Genomic DNA, 12,129 nt, shown 5'->3' with positions numbered 1-12,129 from the left:
TCCCAAGACTTAGAGACTCTGTTATTCCCTTGATAGTGGAATAAGGATCCTACTGGTGACAGCTTGCTGATATTCAGGCAGGTAGAAGGAGCTGAGGTGGGCTCCCTTCAGGTACTGCTAAATCCAGGAGTTTGGGGTTGTCTAGGGAAGGGTAAACTTTCCATTTTTATATTCCTTTGCATTCTCCCTAGGATTCTTTGGGACTGACTGTATTTTCCAGATAATTCTCTCTGAGAAATGGGGAAAGAGGAAATTTTCTGGACGGTTTTTGCCAGGCTTTCTGAGCAGTTGGAGCATCATGCCAAAGATACATGGTCTTATCTCCTTAAGATCATCTCTAGGCCTCCAGTTTGTTTGGGGAGGCTGGCAGTTTGGTATAGGTACGAGCTTGGACTTTGGAGTCAGATCTGCTTTCGAATTCTGACTTTGTCACTGATTAGTTCTGTGACCTTGGAGAACTGACCTTACCCCTATGAGTCTTAGCTTTCTGAAACATAATGGAGGGTAACAATGGTGCCTCTGACATAGGACTGTTGTGAGTCCAATGTCTGGTGAATAAATACTTTGTAAAACATTAGCTGTAATTTTAAGATACTGATAGATTATTAGATTGAAACTTCTTGGCAAGAGACAATAGGTAGGAAGTTGCTAAAAAAATCCCAAACCACTTTGGAGTTAGATCTGCTTTCGAATTCTGACTTTGTCACTGATTAGTTCTGTGACCTTGGAAAACTGACCTTACCCCATGAGTCTTAGCTTTCTGAAACGTAATGGAGGGTAACGATCGTGCCTCTGACGTCAATAGGACTGTTGTGAGTCCAATGTCTGGTGAATAAATACTTTGTAAAACGTTAGCTGTAATTTTAAGATACTGATAGAATATTAGATTGAAACTTCTTGGCAAGAGACAATAGGTAGGAAGTTGCTAACAAAAACCCAAAACACTCTGATGGAAGATAGGTTGAAGGAGAGGAAAAAACATTTAGCAAAAAGAAAAAGAGGAGAACGTTGGGTACTGTAATGAGTTACCTGTTGTTTTACTACATTAGTAAATCCCAAGTCTTCCCCTTTGTTAATCCAGCCAGTTGATTGTTCTCCCAGAAACACCCAGCCTTATTACTGGCTCCTCTGCAAAGATTTACTAGACACAGCAGTCACAGTGTCCTCCATTACCAGGACATTATTATTTTTAAAATGCACTACTTTGTTTTGCCACCTGCACTTTGCAGTGTTATAAATAATTAAAGCTCACCGCACTTGTCAGAATAGGTTCAAAAAGTGCATTTGGGGATGCTGTACCTTTGCCTTGACAATGTGTTTATTAGCTTGCTTGTTAATTCCAGGATTGGTTAACTTGAGGCACCTCTGTGCCAGCCTGCTCACACCAACACTCACCTTGAAGACTTCAGCAGAGGGGCTCAGTGTGGTAGTCTTTCTTCTGTGTCCCTGAGAAGTCATCAAGTGGTGAACAAGAAAGCAGAGAACAGTTCTTGCAGCTGATATGCTCTTCCCCAAATGTGTTTGTGTGGGAAAGAACAAATCGTGGGCCAAATGGAGCAGAGCAACAGAGGTTAGGAGCTTCTTGATGTTCTGGAAAACAGTCAAGTGCAAACAAATCAATTAGAAGAAAACCTTTGTGAGACACTTTGGTTTGCATTTTCATCAAAACGTTGGACTGTGGGCTGTTTCTGTCCATTCCTGGTAATTGGAACGAATGTTCGTTTTTGCCTCTGATAAGCGTTTGCTGTGACGTGGGAGTAGGAGGAAGAGAGGCTTTTCTGGGGGCGTTGCTATAGAGGAGCTGTCAGGGCCATTGCTTCAAGTCTTGGCAGGGTCTCCTGTTAGCGCACAGGTCTGGCTTGGGGAGGCTGTGTGCAGAAGAGGAGCAAGGCATAGGGCTCAAGTGCAGGCGTGGAGTCGCAAGGACCCAGGTTCACAGGCTGACTTTGTTGACTACTAGCTGGGTGTGTTAATTTCCCGTGGCTGCTGTAAAAGGTTAAAATAAGCCAGATGACTTAAAACAGCAGAGATTTAGTCTTTTCTAGTTTTGGAGGGCAGAAGTCTGAAGTCAGTATCACTAGGCTGAAATCAACATGTTGGCAGGGCCGCACTCCCTCCAAAGGCTCTGGGGCAGAATCTGTTGCTTGCTTCTTCCAGCTTCTGGTGGCTGTTGGCATTCATTGGCTTGTGGCTACATCACTCCATTCTTTACGTTCAGTATCTTCAAACCTCTGCTCTGTTTTCACATCACCTTCTCTTCCATGCCTGTGTCAAATCTCCCTTTGTCTCTTTCTTACAAGAACATTGTGATTGTAAGGAATCACACTGTGATTGTGTGTTTAGGGTCTACTCAGATAATCTGAGATAATTGTTTTAAGGTGCTTAATCACATCTGTGAAGACCTTTTTTTTTTATAAAGTGTATTTGCAGGTTCCAGAAATTAGGAGCTGATATCTTTGGAGGGCTTCTAGACTTTCACCAATATGTTTTCTTCCTTATCTTTAAAATGGTAATTGTATCTTCTGGAATAATTTCCATGGAGCTGAAATGAAATCTTGCTTGCCAGACACTCAGCAAAGTGACAAATACATAGTTGGTGCCTAGTACCTAGTAAATATTCTTTTATCGAGGGGGGGTATTTTAAAATTTTATTATTGAAATATAATTGTTTTAAGTGTTGTGCCAGTCTCTGCTGTACAGCAAAGTGACTCAGTTATCAATTTAGTTCAGTCGCTCAGTCGTGTCCGACTATTTGCGACCCCATGGACTGCAGCACACCAGGCTTCCTTGTCCATCACCAACTCCCAGAGCTTACTCAAACTCATGTCCATCGAGTTGGTGATGCCATCCAACCATCTCATCCTCTGTCGTCCCCTTCTCCTCCTGCCTTCAATCTTTCCCAGCCTCAGAGTCTTTTCCATTGAGTCAGTTCTTCTCATCAGGTGGCCAAAGTATTGGAGCTTCAGTTTCAGCATCAGTCCTTCAAATGAATATTCAGGACTGTTTTCCTTTAGGACTAACTGGTTGGATCTCCTTGCAGTCCAAGGGACTCTCAAGAGTCTACTCCAACACCATAGTTCAAAAGCATCAATTCTTTTGCACTCAGCTTTCTTTATAGTTCAACTTTCACATCCATACATGACTACTGGAAAAACCATAGCTTTGATTAGATGGACCTTTGTTGGCAAAATAATATCTCTGCTTTTTAATATGCTGTCTAGGTTGGTCATAGCTTTTCTTCCAAGGAGCAAGCATCTTTTAATTTCATGGCTGCAGTCACCATCTGTAGTGATTTTGGAGACCCCCAAAATAAAGTCTGACACTGTTTCCACTGTTTCCCCATCTATTTGCCATGAAGTGATGGGACCAGATGCCATGATCTTTGTTTTTCTGAATGTTGAGTTTAGAGCCAACTTTTTCATTCTCTTCTTTCACTTTCATCAAGAGGCTCTTTAGTTCTTCTTTACTTTCTGCCATAAGAATGGTATCATCTGTGTATCTAATGTCATCTGTATTTCTTCCTGCAGTCTTGATTCTGCTTTGTGCTTCATCCAGCCCAGCATTTCGCATGATGTACTCTGCATATAAGTTAAATAAGCAGGGTGACAAGATACACCCTTGACGTTCTCTTTTCCCAGTTTTGAACCAGTCTGTTCCATGTCTGGTTCTAACTGTTGCTTCTTGACCTGCATACTGGTTTCTCTGGAGACAGGTAAGGTGGTCTGATATTCTCATCTCTTTAAGAATTTTTCATAGTTTGTTATGAGCCACACTGTCAGAAGCATTAGCATAGTCAGTGAAGCAGAAGTAGATGTTTTTCTGGAATTCTCTTGTTTTTTCTATCATGCAGTGTATGTTGGTAATTTGATCTCTGGTTTCTCTGCCTTTTCTAAAACCAGCTTGAACATCTGGAAGTTCTTGGTTCATGTACTGTTGAAGCCTGACTTGGAGAATTTTGAGCATTATTTTGCTAGCGTGTGAAATGAGTGGAATTGTGTGGTAGTTTGAACATTCTCTGGCATTGCCCTTCTTTGGTATTGGAATGAAAACTGACCTTTTCCAATCCTGTGGCCCCTGCTGAGTTTTCCAAATTTGCTGGCATATTGCATGTAGCACTTTAACAGCATCATCTTTTAGGATTTGAAGTAGCTCAACTGGAATTCCATCACCTCCACTAGCTTTGTTTGTAGTGATGCTTCCTAAGGCCCACTTGACTTGGCATTCAAGGATGTCTGGCTCTAGGTTAGTGAGCACCCCATCGTGGTTATCTGGGTCATGAAGGTATTTTTTATATAGTTTCTGTGTATTCTTACCATCTCTTCTTAATATCTTCTGCTTCTGCTATGTCCATACCATTTCTGTCCTTTATTGGGCCCATCTTTGCAAGAAATGTTCCCTTGGTATCTCTAATTTTCTTGAAGAGATCTCTGGTCTTTCGTATTCTATTGTTTACATCTGTTTCTTTGCATTGATCACTGAGGAAGGCTTTCTTATCTCCCCTTCCTATTCTTTGGAACTCTGCATTCAAATGGGTATATCTTTCCTTTTCTCCTTTACCTTTCACTTCTCTTCTTTTCTCAGCTGTTTGTAAAGCCTCCTCAGACAACCATTTTGCCTTTTTGCATTGTTTTTTCTCGAGGATGGTCTTGATCACTGCCTCCTGTACAACCTCCGTCCATAGTTCTTCGGGCACTCTTGTCTATCAGATCTAATCCCTTGAGTCTATTTGTCACTTCCACTGTATAATCATAAGGGATTTGATTTAGATCATACCTGAATGGTCTAGTGGTTTTCCCTAATTTGTTCAATTTAAGTCTGAATTTGGCAATAAGGAGTTCATGATCTGAGCCACAATCAGCTCCCGGTCTTGTTTTTGCCAACTGTATAGTTCTTCTCCGTCTTTGGCTGCAAAGAATGTAATCATTCTGATTTTGGTATTGACCATCTGGTGATGTCCATGTGTAGAGTGTTCTCTTGTGTTGTAGGAAAAGGGCTTTTTGACCAGTGCGTTCCTCTGGCAAAACTCTGTTAGCCTTTGCCCTGCTTCATTTTGTACTCTAAGGTGAAATTTTCCTGTTACTCCAGGTATCTGTTGACTTCTACTTTTGCATTCCAGTCCCCTATAATGAAAAGGACATGTTTTTTGGGTGTTCTAGAAGGTCTTGTAGGTCTTCATAGACCCATTCAACTTCAGTTTCTTCAGCATTATTGTTTGGGGCATAGACTTGGATTCCTGTGATATCGAATGGTTTGCCTTGGAAATGAACGGAGATCATTCTGTCAATTTTGAGATTGCATCCAAGTACTGCATTTTGGACTCTTTTGTTGACTATGAGAGCTACTCCATTTCTTCTAAGGGATTCTTGCCCACAGTAGTAGATATAATGGTCTGCTATTGCTACTGCTGCTAAGTCGCTTCAGTCGTGTCCGGCTCTGTGCGACCCCATGGACTGCAGCCTACCAGGCTTCTCCGTCCATGGGATTCTCCAGGCAAGAACACTGGAGTGGGTTGCCATTTCCCTTCTTCAGTACATGAAAGTGGAAAGTGAAAGTGAAGTCGCTCAGTCGTGTCTGACTCTTAGTGATCCCATGGACTGCAGCCTACCAGGCTCCTCCATCCATGGGATTTTCCGGGCAACAGTACTGGAGTGGGGTGCCATTGCCTTCTCCCGATATAATGGTCATCTGAGTTAAATTCACCCATTCCAGACCATTTTAGTTCACTGATTCCTAAAATGTCATTGTTCATTCTTGCCATCTCTTGTTTGACCACTTACAGTTTACCTTGATTCATGGACCTAACATTCCTGGTTCCTATGCAATATTGTTCTTTACAGCATTGGACTTTACTTCCATCACTAGTCACATCCACAACTGCGTGTTGTTTTTGCTTTGGCTCTGTCTCTTCATTCTTTCTGGAGGTATTTCTCCACTGTTATCCAGTAGCTATTGGGCACCTACCGACCTGGGGAGTTCATCTTTCAGTGTCCTCTCTTTTTGCCTTTTCGTGGTTTTCATGGGGTTCTCGAGGCAAGAATACTAAAGTGGTTTGCTGTTCCCTTCTCCAGTAGACCTTGTTTTGTCAGAACTCCCCACCATGACCCGTCCGTCTTGGGTGGCAACAGAGGGGACGACAGAGGATGAGATGGTTGGATGGCATCACTGACTCAGTGGATATGAATTTGGGTAAACTCTGGGAGTTGGTGATGGACAGGGAGGCCTGGTGTGCTGCAATTCATGGGGTTGCAAAGAGTTGGACATGAATGAGCAACTGAACTGAACTGAATGTGTTACAAGGTTTTCTGAAAGTCAGATCTTCCACCATCTTGGACCTGATTGGTTCTAACCAGTTTTTATTACAACTTATAGCTTTGTCATTCTTTGAAAGGTTGTGTTCTGCCCCCTTCCCTCCTGTTGCACCAGGAGATTGGATTGGATATAGTTTGCTGTGCTATAGAGTAGGACCTTGTTTGTCCATTTTAAATGTAATAATTGGCATTTACCAACCCCACATTCCCAGTGAATATTCTTATTTATGTACGTATATCTTTTTTTTTTTTTTTTTTAGTTCTACCAGTTTATTGCTACCAACCCGGGACCCTCCACCCTCATGCACACATGCTCAGTCATGTAACCCCATGGAGTGCAGCCAGCCAGGCTCCTCAGTCCATGGACTTTTCCAGGCAAGAATACTGGAGTGGGTTGCCATTTCCTTCTCCATATGTACGTATATCTTACTGCTCTTATTATTTAGTCATCTTGTATGAAAGAGAGACGAATAGTTCCTTTAAGACTTCGACTTTGGACATTCTCCCCACCCCCCACCCACAGTCATTGTCCCCATATCCCTAGGATCTTTGGCCATCATCACCACAGTGAGCAGCTGTGTCCTCAAGGCCAGTCTGTTACCAGTCCTCCATTATCTTTTCTCAGTGCATGTGCTGATCTTTAGGAATAAGCCTCACCCTTCTGTTGATGTCCCTTCAAAATTCATATGTTGAAGCACTAACCCCTGGTATGGCAGTATTTGGAATAAAGAAGTATTGGGTTGGCCAAAAAGTTCATTTGTGTTTTTCCATAAGTTGGTATGACCCGAATGAACTTTTTGACCAATCCAATAATTTGGAAGCAGTTATTAATGTTAAATGAGGTAGTAAGGGTGGGCCCTAATTTGATAGGATTTTGGTCTTTATAAGGGAGAAGGCAATGGCACCCCACTCCAGTACTGTTGCCCGGAAAATCCCATGGATGGAGGAGCCTGGTAGGCTGCAGTCCATGGGGTCGCTAAGAGTCAGACACGACTGAGCGACTTCTTTCACTTTCCACTTTCGTGCATTGGAGAAGGAAATGGCAACCCACTCCAGTGTTCTTGCCTGGAGAATCCCATGGACGGAGAAGCCTGGTAGGCTGCTGTCCATGGGGTCGCACAGAGTCGGACATGACTGAAGCGACTTAGCAGCAGCAGCAGCATGGTCTTTATAAAAAGAAATGCCAGAGAACTGTTTTTTCCCCTCATCATTCAAGCAAACTGAGATGCCATGTGAAGCCTGGGAGGAGGTCACTGTGTAGAAACCTGGAAGAGAGCTCTCACTGGAAACAGTAGCAGCCAGAACCTTGATCTTGGACTTCTAGTCTCCAAAACTATGAGAAAATAAGTTTCTCATGTTCAAGCCACCCATTGTGTGGCATTTTGTTATGATAGTGTTAGCAGACTAATATGGGGGTGTAATCTGGTTCACCCCCGCTTCTGCTCAGATATCTGAGGGGAAGCTTGGGCTCTGAAATGATTCCCAGTTACCATTCAAGACAGTTTTGTGTGTTGCAGTTTTCCCATGGATAATTGTAACTCCATAATGAAGCATAGAAGAATATTATTTTTACAGTGATATTTAGTATCTGATAGCTATTAGCCAAAAGGTACGTGTCCCCAGCGAGGTACTGTAAATATATTTTATCTGTTCCATTACCTGCTGTTTCACAAACATATCCCTGAAGCATTTTAATCTTGTTTTTCATACTTGTCTTCAAGTGAGGAATTGTTCTGATTTGCAACTTTGGGGGATAATTACTACGTTCATTAATTTCTGTTCTTTTCTCCTCTCCATTTATTACTGCTTCTTGAGAAAATTTTTTTCTAAATCTAAACTAAGTGGAAACAAGTCACTCGATTAAAGGGTGTTTTACAACAGTGTTTTCTTCAGCTTCCTTGGCATACTAATGGGAGGGCTATGAAAGCATCTTCTTACCTGTGGTTGAAGATCTTCCTGGTCTGGGCTTAGATGAGTAAGAGGCTTTTGGGAAACCTCTGACCTTAGGCTTCATTGCAGAGTGTTCTCTTTTTTTTTTTTTTTTGCACTGGGGGTATTCCTGGGCTGACCAACCTAGATAGCATATTGAAAAGCAGAGCTATTACTTTGCCAACAAAGGTCCGTCTAGTCAAGGCCATGGTTTTTCCTGTGGTCATGTATGGATGTGAGAGTTGGACTGTGAAGAAAGCTGAGTGCTGAAGAATTGATGCTTTTGAAATGTGGTGTTGGAGAAGACCCTTGAGAGTCCCTTGGACTACAAGGAGATCCAACCAGTCCATCCTAAGGGAGATCAGTCCTGGGTGTTCATTGGAAGGACTGATGCTGAAGCTGAAACTCCAGTACTTTGGCCACCTCATGCGAAGAGTTGACTCATTGGAAAAGACTCTGATGCTGGGAGGGATTGGGGGCAGGAGGAGAAGGGGACGACAGAGGATGAGATGGCTGGATGGCATCACCAACTCGATGGACATGAGTTTGAGTGAACTCTGGGAGTTGATGATGGACAGGGAGGCCTGGCGTGCTGCGATTCATGGGGTCGCAAAGAGTCGGACACGACTGAGTGACTGAACTGAAGGGCAGGAGAGGCTGGTTTTCTTCCTTTCAGAGATTCAGTCATAGACATTAACGTAACATGTGTTATGCACTGGACACTGTATAGCGTTGTGGCAAACAAGGTTCTCCACTCATAGAGATGCTCAGTACATGTTGACTAAGTGAATGTGTGGCTAGATAGAGTGGTCTTTGCCTTCAGAAAGACTGAAGGGGCAGGCAGAGCTTCATTGGCTGGGGCCTAGTGGATTAAGGGTGCTGTAACCTCCCTGGAAGTTGGGAACAGAATTTGGAGCATCCTGTTGGAGCCATGATGCCTTAGCACTTGGATCTATAAGAGGAAGCAAAGGAGAAAGGCTGTGTTGAGGATGGTTTATTTTGCATTTAGTTTTTTCTGGTATTTTGGCTTCATGAGTCCCCTCTTTTCATTGTAGACAGGGACTGTTACGTATGTTCCTTGCAAGTGCAGATGCTTCATAAATGTCAAGTGATCACCCAAGACAGCTGAGGGAGGAGATAGAAAAGTAGTAGCTAAGACAAGTTGGCTGAGGCTAGGGCAGAGGCAGAGATGTTTGTGAATTAGATGCCCAGGAAAAGAAATGAAGAAGGGAAGAAAGCAGAAGCCAGGAAAGGATTTGAATTAGTCTGGAACTGAATGGGAGCCCAGTTTAGAGAAGTCTGATCTGGAATACTCAGGGAAAGAGCAATGGAGAGGGATTTCTATCTAAGAATGAGGAAGGACAGAGAGTTGTTAGCTTGTGATACTGAGGAAAAGGGGACACTGGGAGGAATGGCTTAATTCTTTTCTGTACCACCCACGTACCTACGTATCTCTCCTTTATGGCGCTTGTCATACTACCTGGGAATTATTTGTTCATGTGCTATTTCTTCTCTGAGAAGATAGAAGGGGCTCAGACATCTCTATATTTTAATTATCTAACACTGAGTCCATCACATAGCACATGCTGCACAGGTAACTGATGAACATTCTTGAGGTTAAGGCCTGGGTGAGCCATCCATTAAGAACTGAAATGTAGTGGGTTGAGATGGGGCAGAAGGGACATGAGCATGTAACTGACTTTGTTCGGGGTGAGAGGGATAGAAGTGAAAAGTGAGATTGACACAGAATCTAAATCTTTCAAGCATTTACCAAATACTTCTTCTGTGTCAAGCTATCTGGGCAGGTGGGCATAGTCCCTATCCTTACGATGCTTAAGGCCTAGCAGTGGAGGAGGAAAACTTGTATAAGACAAAGTGTAGTAGGTGCAATGCAAAGAAAAGTATGGGTGCTATATCAGTGCCTAATGGAGTCTAGTGAGGAGGGTCAGCGAAGGCCTCCTGGATGAAATGTCTTTGAGTGAGTAGCAAGCCTTTAAGGTGAGTAGGAATTTGCCAGATAAAGAGGAGGAGGAATAGAACTCCAAGGAGACATATGCAAAGGTCTGGAGGTAGGAGACAGGATGTCTTAGAGCACTGCGAAGTTCCATAAGGCCAGCTGTAGATAGGGTGAGAAAAGAGAGAAGCTGAAGACGGTGATTGGGGCTTGATATTGTGGAAGGCCTGGGTATGGAATTTGGCCTTTTCCCTGAGGGCTCTGGAAAAACATTGAATGGTTTTAAGCAGGGGGAGGGTAGGATCAAATTCATGCTCTGGCTGTAGTATAATCCATCTAACATTTAATCAAGGTGTATACTTGTAATTTGCTGATCTTTTATCCTCTGACACTGCAGCAAAGTCTGTCCATTTGCTCTTAATCATTGAGTGCAAGAGCCTGAAGAGAGTGTGGCCTGCCCCAGACCTGAGTTCCTGGTGTTTGAACCCGGAGCCCAGGCTGTGTGGCTGAGCATGTGGTGGTCAGGACTGTAGCTCCCACCTTTTCTGCAGCTCCTTCCACCCTCACCTCAGTGCCCCCTTCACAGCAGCTTAAAATTCCTCATTGTACCTTCCTCAGCTTTGTGGTTTCTACAAATTGAAAAATTTTATGACAGTGTCAAATCAATGGGAAAAGTTTTAAAAAGTAGGATTGAGAAATAAAGACCTCTTTCCCTTTTCTCCCTGCAAGGGAATTTGAAAAATATAGAAATTCTAAGTTACATGTTAAGTATCCTTGGGGTTTCGTTTCCTTTCCTTTTGAAAAATTTTTTACATTAACCAAAAATCCGACAGAGATGCTTGTGGGAAGATAATTCCTTTTGGCTGGAGCTTAAGCTCCACATTGTGAGCTTTTTAATTTTCTTTTTTCAGCGGTGAGTTGGGACCCAACTGTGCAGTCACTAGAGCTCATCACAGTCCTGTTGCTGGGCGAGGTATCTCTGTGAATCTGTAATCTGTATGTTTTCCCCTTGTACCTACCTAATGAAAGCCAAATTAAATCAATTTTTAATCAATGAGATGAATGACGGGTTTTCTTTAGAAAAGAAACCATAAGGCCCCAAAGTACTGGAAACGGTAAAAAGTGAAGTTTTTATTTGTGTGTGCGCTGTTAGGCATGACTTTAATATCAGACAAATGGGAAGTGCTATTAAAGTAGTATTTGGAAATATGCTGTCTCAGGGAGATGAGGGAGAGTGCTTTTCTCTCTGCCCTCTTTTCATAGTTTGTGCAGCCTGTATGTGCCTGGCAGCTTGCACAGGTGTCTAGTACATTGAGATCCCAGGGACACCTGAATGACTGGAGGGATGGTTTTGAGCAGGACCATCTTTCTGTCTTGTTGCCGCCTCCCTCCACCCTCTCAGTCTCCTTATTTGTTCATTGCTTCATTCGTTTATTCAATATACATTTATTCCTTCTGGGCTTTTGTGTGGGCCACTGGTAAGGAATGGGATGAAGGGAAGTTCCCAATGAATTGAGGCTAAGAGCCATGGCTAGATGTCCCCTTTTTCTTCTTTGCATTTTATCCGTTTTTTGGGGATATTGTTTTCTAAGCTACTCTCAGCACCAACATCGTCCTCCTGAAAGTTGCTTTCTTCTACCTGCTTTGGTGGAAGGAAATGGCTTCTTTTAGGGCAGATGGAGTAGATATGAAGACTCTTTAGCTCAGTGGCTATCCCCATTTGTAAGTCTCCATGGGCTATGCGGGGTGGGGCTTTGAGGGGGCAAGTTTGCTTTGCTTGGGATTTGATTCCCATAATCATTGGTTTGGCTTTGGTCTCTGGGGTCCCAAGGCTTTGGTACCTCTAGGCACCAAACCTTCTCTGCAGCACATATTCCAGTTTGCTGTTGTTATTGAGTGGGCTCCCTGAGTGATGCTCTCCATCTGAGGAAGACAGTG

General features: G+C 43.1%; 1 protein-coding gene across 19 annotated transcripts in view; it reads left to right on the top strand.

Moving 5' to 3' along the window:
• The window catches only part of SIL1 (SIL1 nucleotide exchange factor), a 250,318-nt gene that overhangs the window by 31,497 nt on the left and 206,692 nt on the right, over positions 1-12,129 (top strand). For 5 of the 19 annotated variants that reach the window (XM_086411853.1, XM_086411851.1, XM_086411850.1 and 2 more), the window contains exon 2: positions 6,569-6,683. The exons of 10 other annotated variants lie outside the window; for them this stretch is intronic. In XM_086411853.1, coding sequence (XP_086267979.1) covers positions 6,619-6,683 — 65 coding nt within the window. In that variant the 5' untranslated portion in view covers positions 6,569-6,618. Of the gene's footprint in view, positions 1-6,568; positions 6,724-12,129 lie in introns of all 19 variants that reach the window. 4 more of the 19 variants (XM_086411857.1, XM_086411856.1, XM_086411854.1 and 1 more) reach the window with 1 other exon arrangement.

This window comes from Bos grunniens, chromosome 7 (genome assembly GCF_055505025.1).
Source record: "Bos grunniens cultivar Pamir isolate PY7600 chromosome 7, Bosgru_T2T1.0, whole genome shotgun sequence".
In the NCBI taxonomy this organism is placed as follows: domain Eukaryota; kingdom Metazoa; phylum Chordata; class Mammalia; order Artiodactyla; family Bovidae; genus Bos; species Bos grunniens.
The sequence above is the reverse complement of the archived record's forward strand: the minus strand, read 5'-3'. Positions and strand labels throughout refer to the sequence as shown.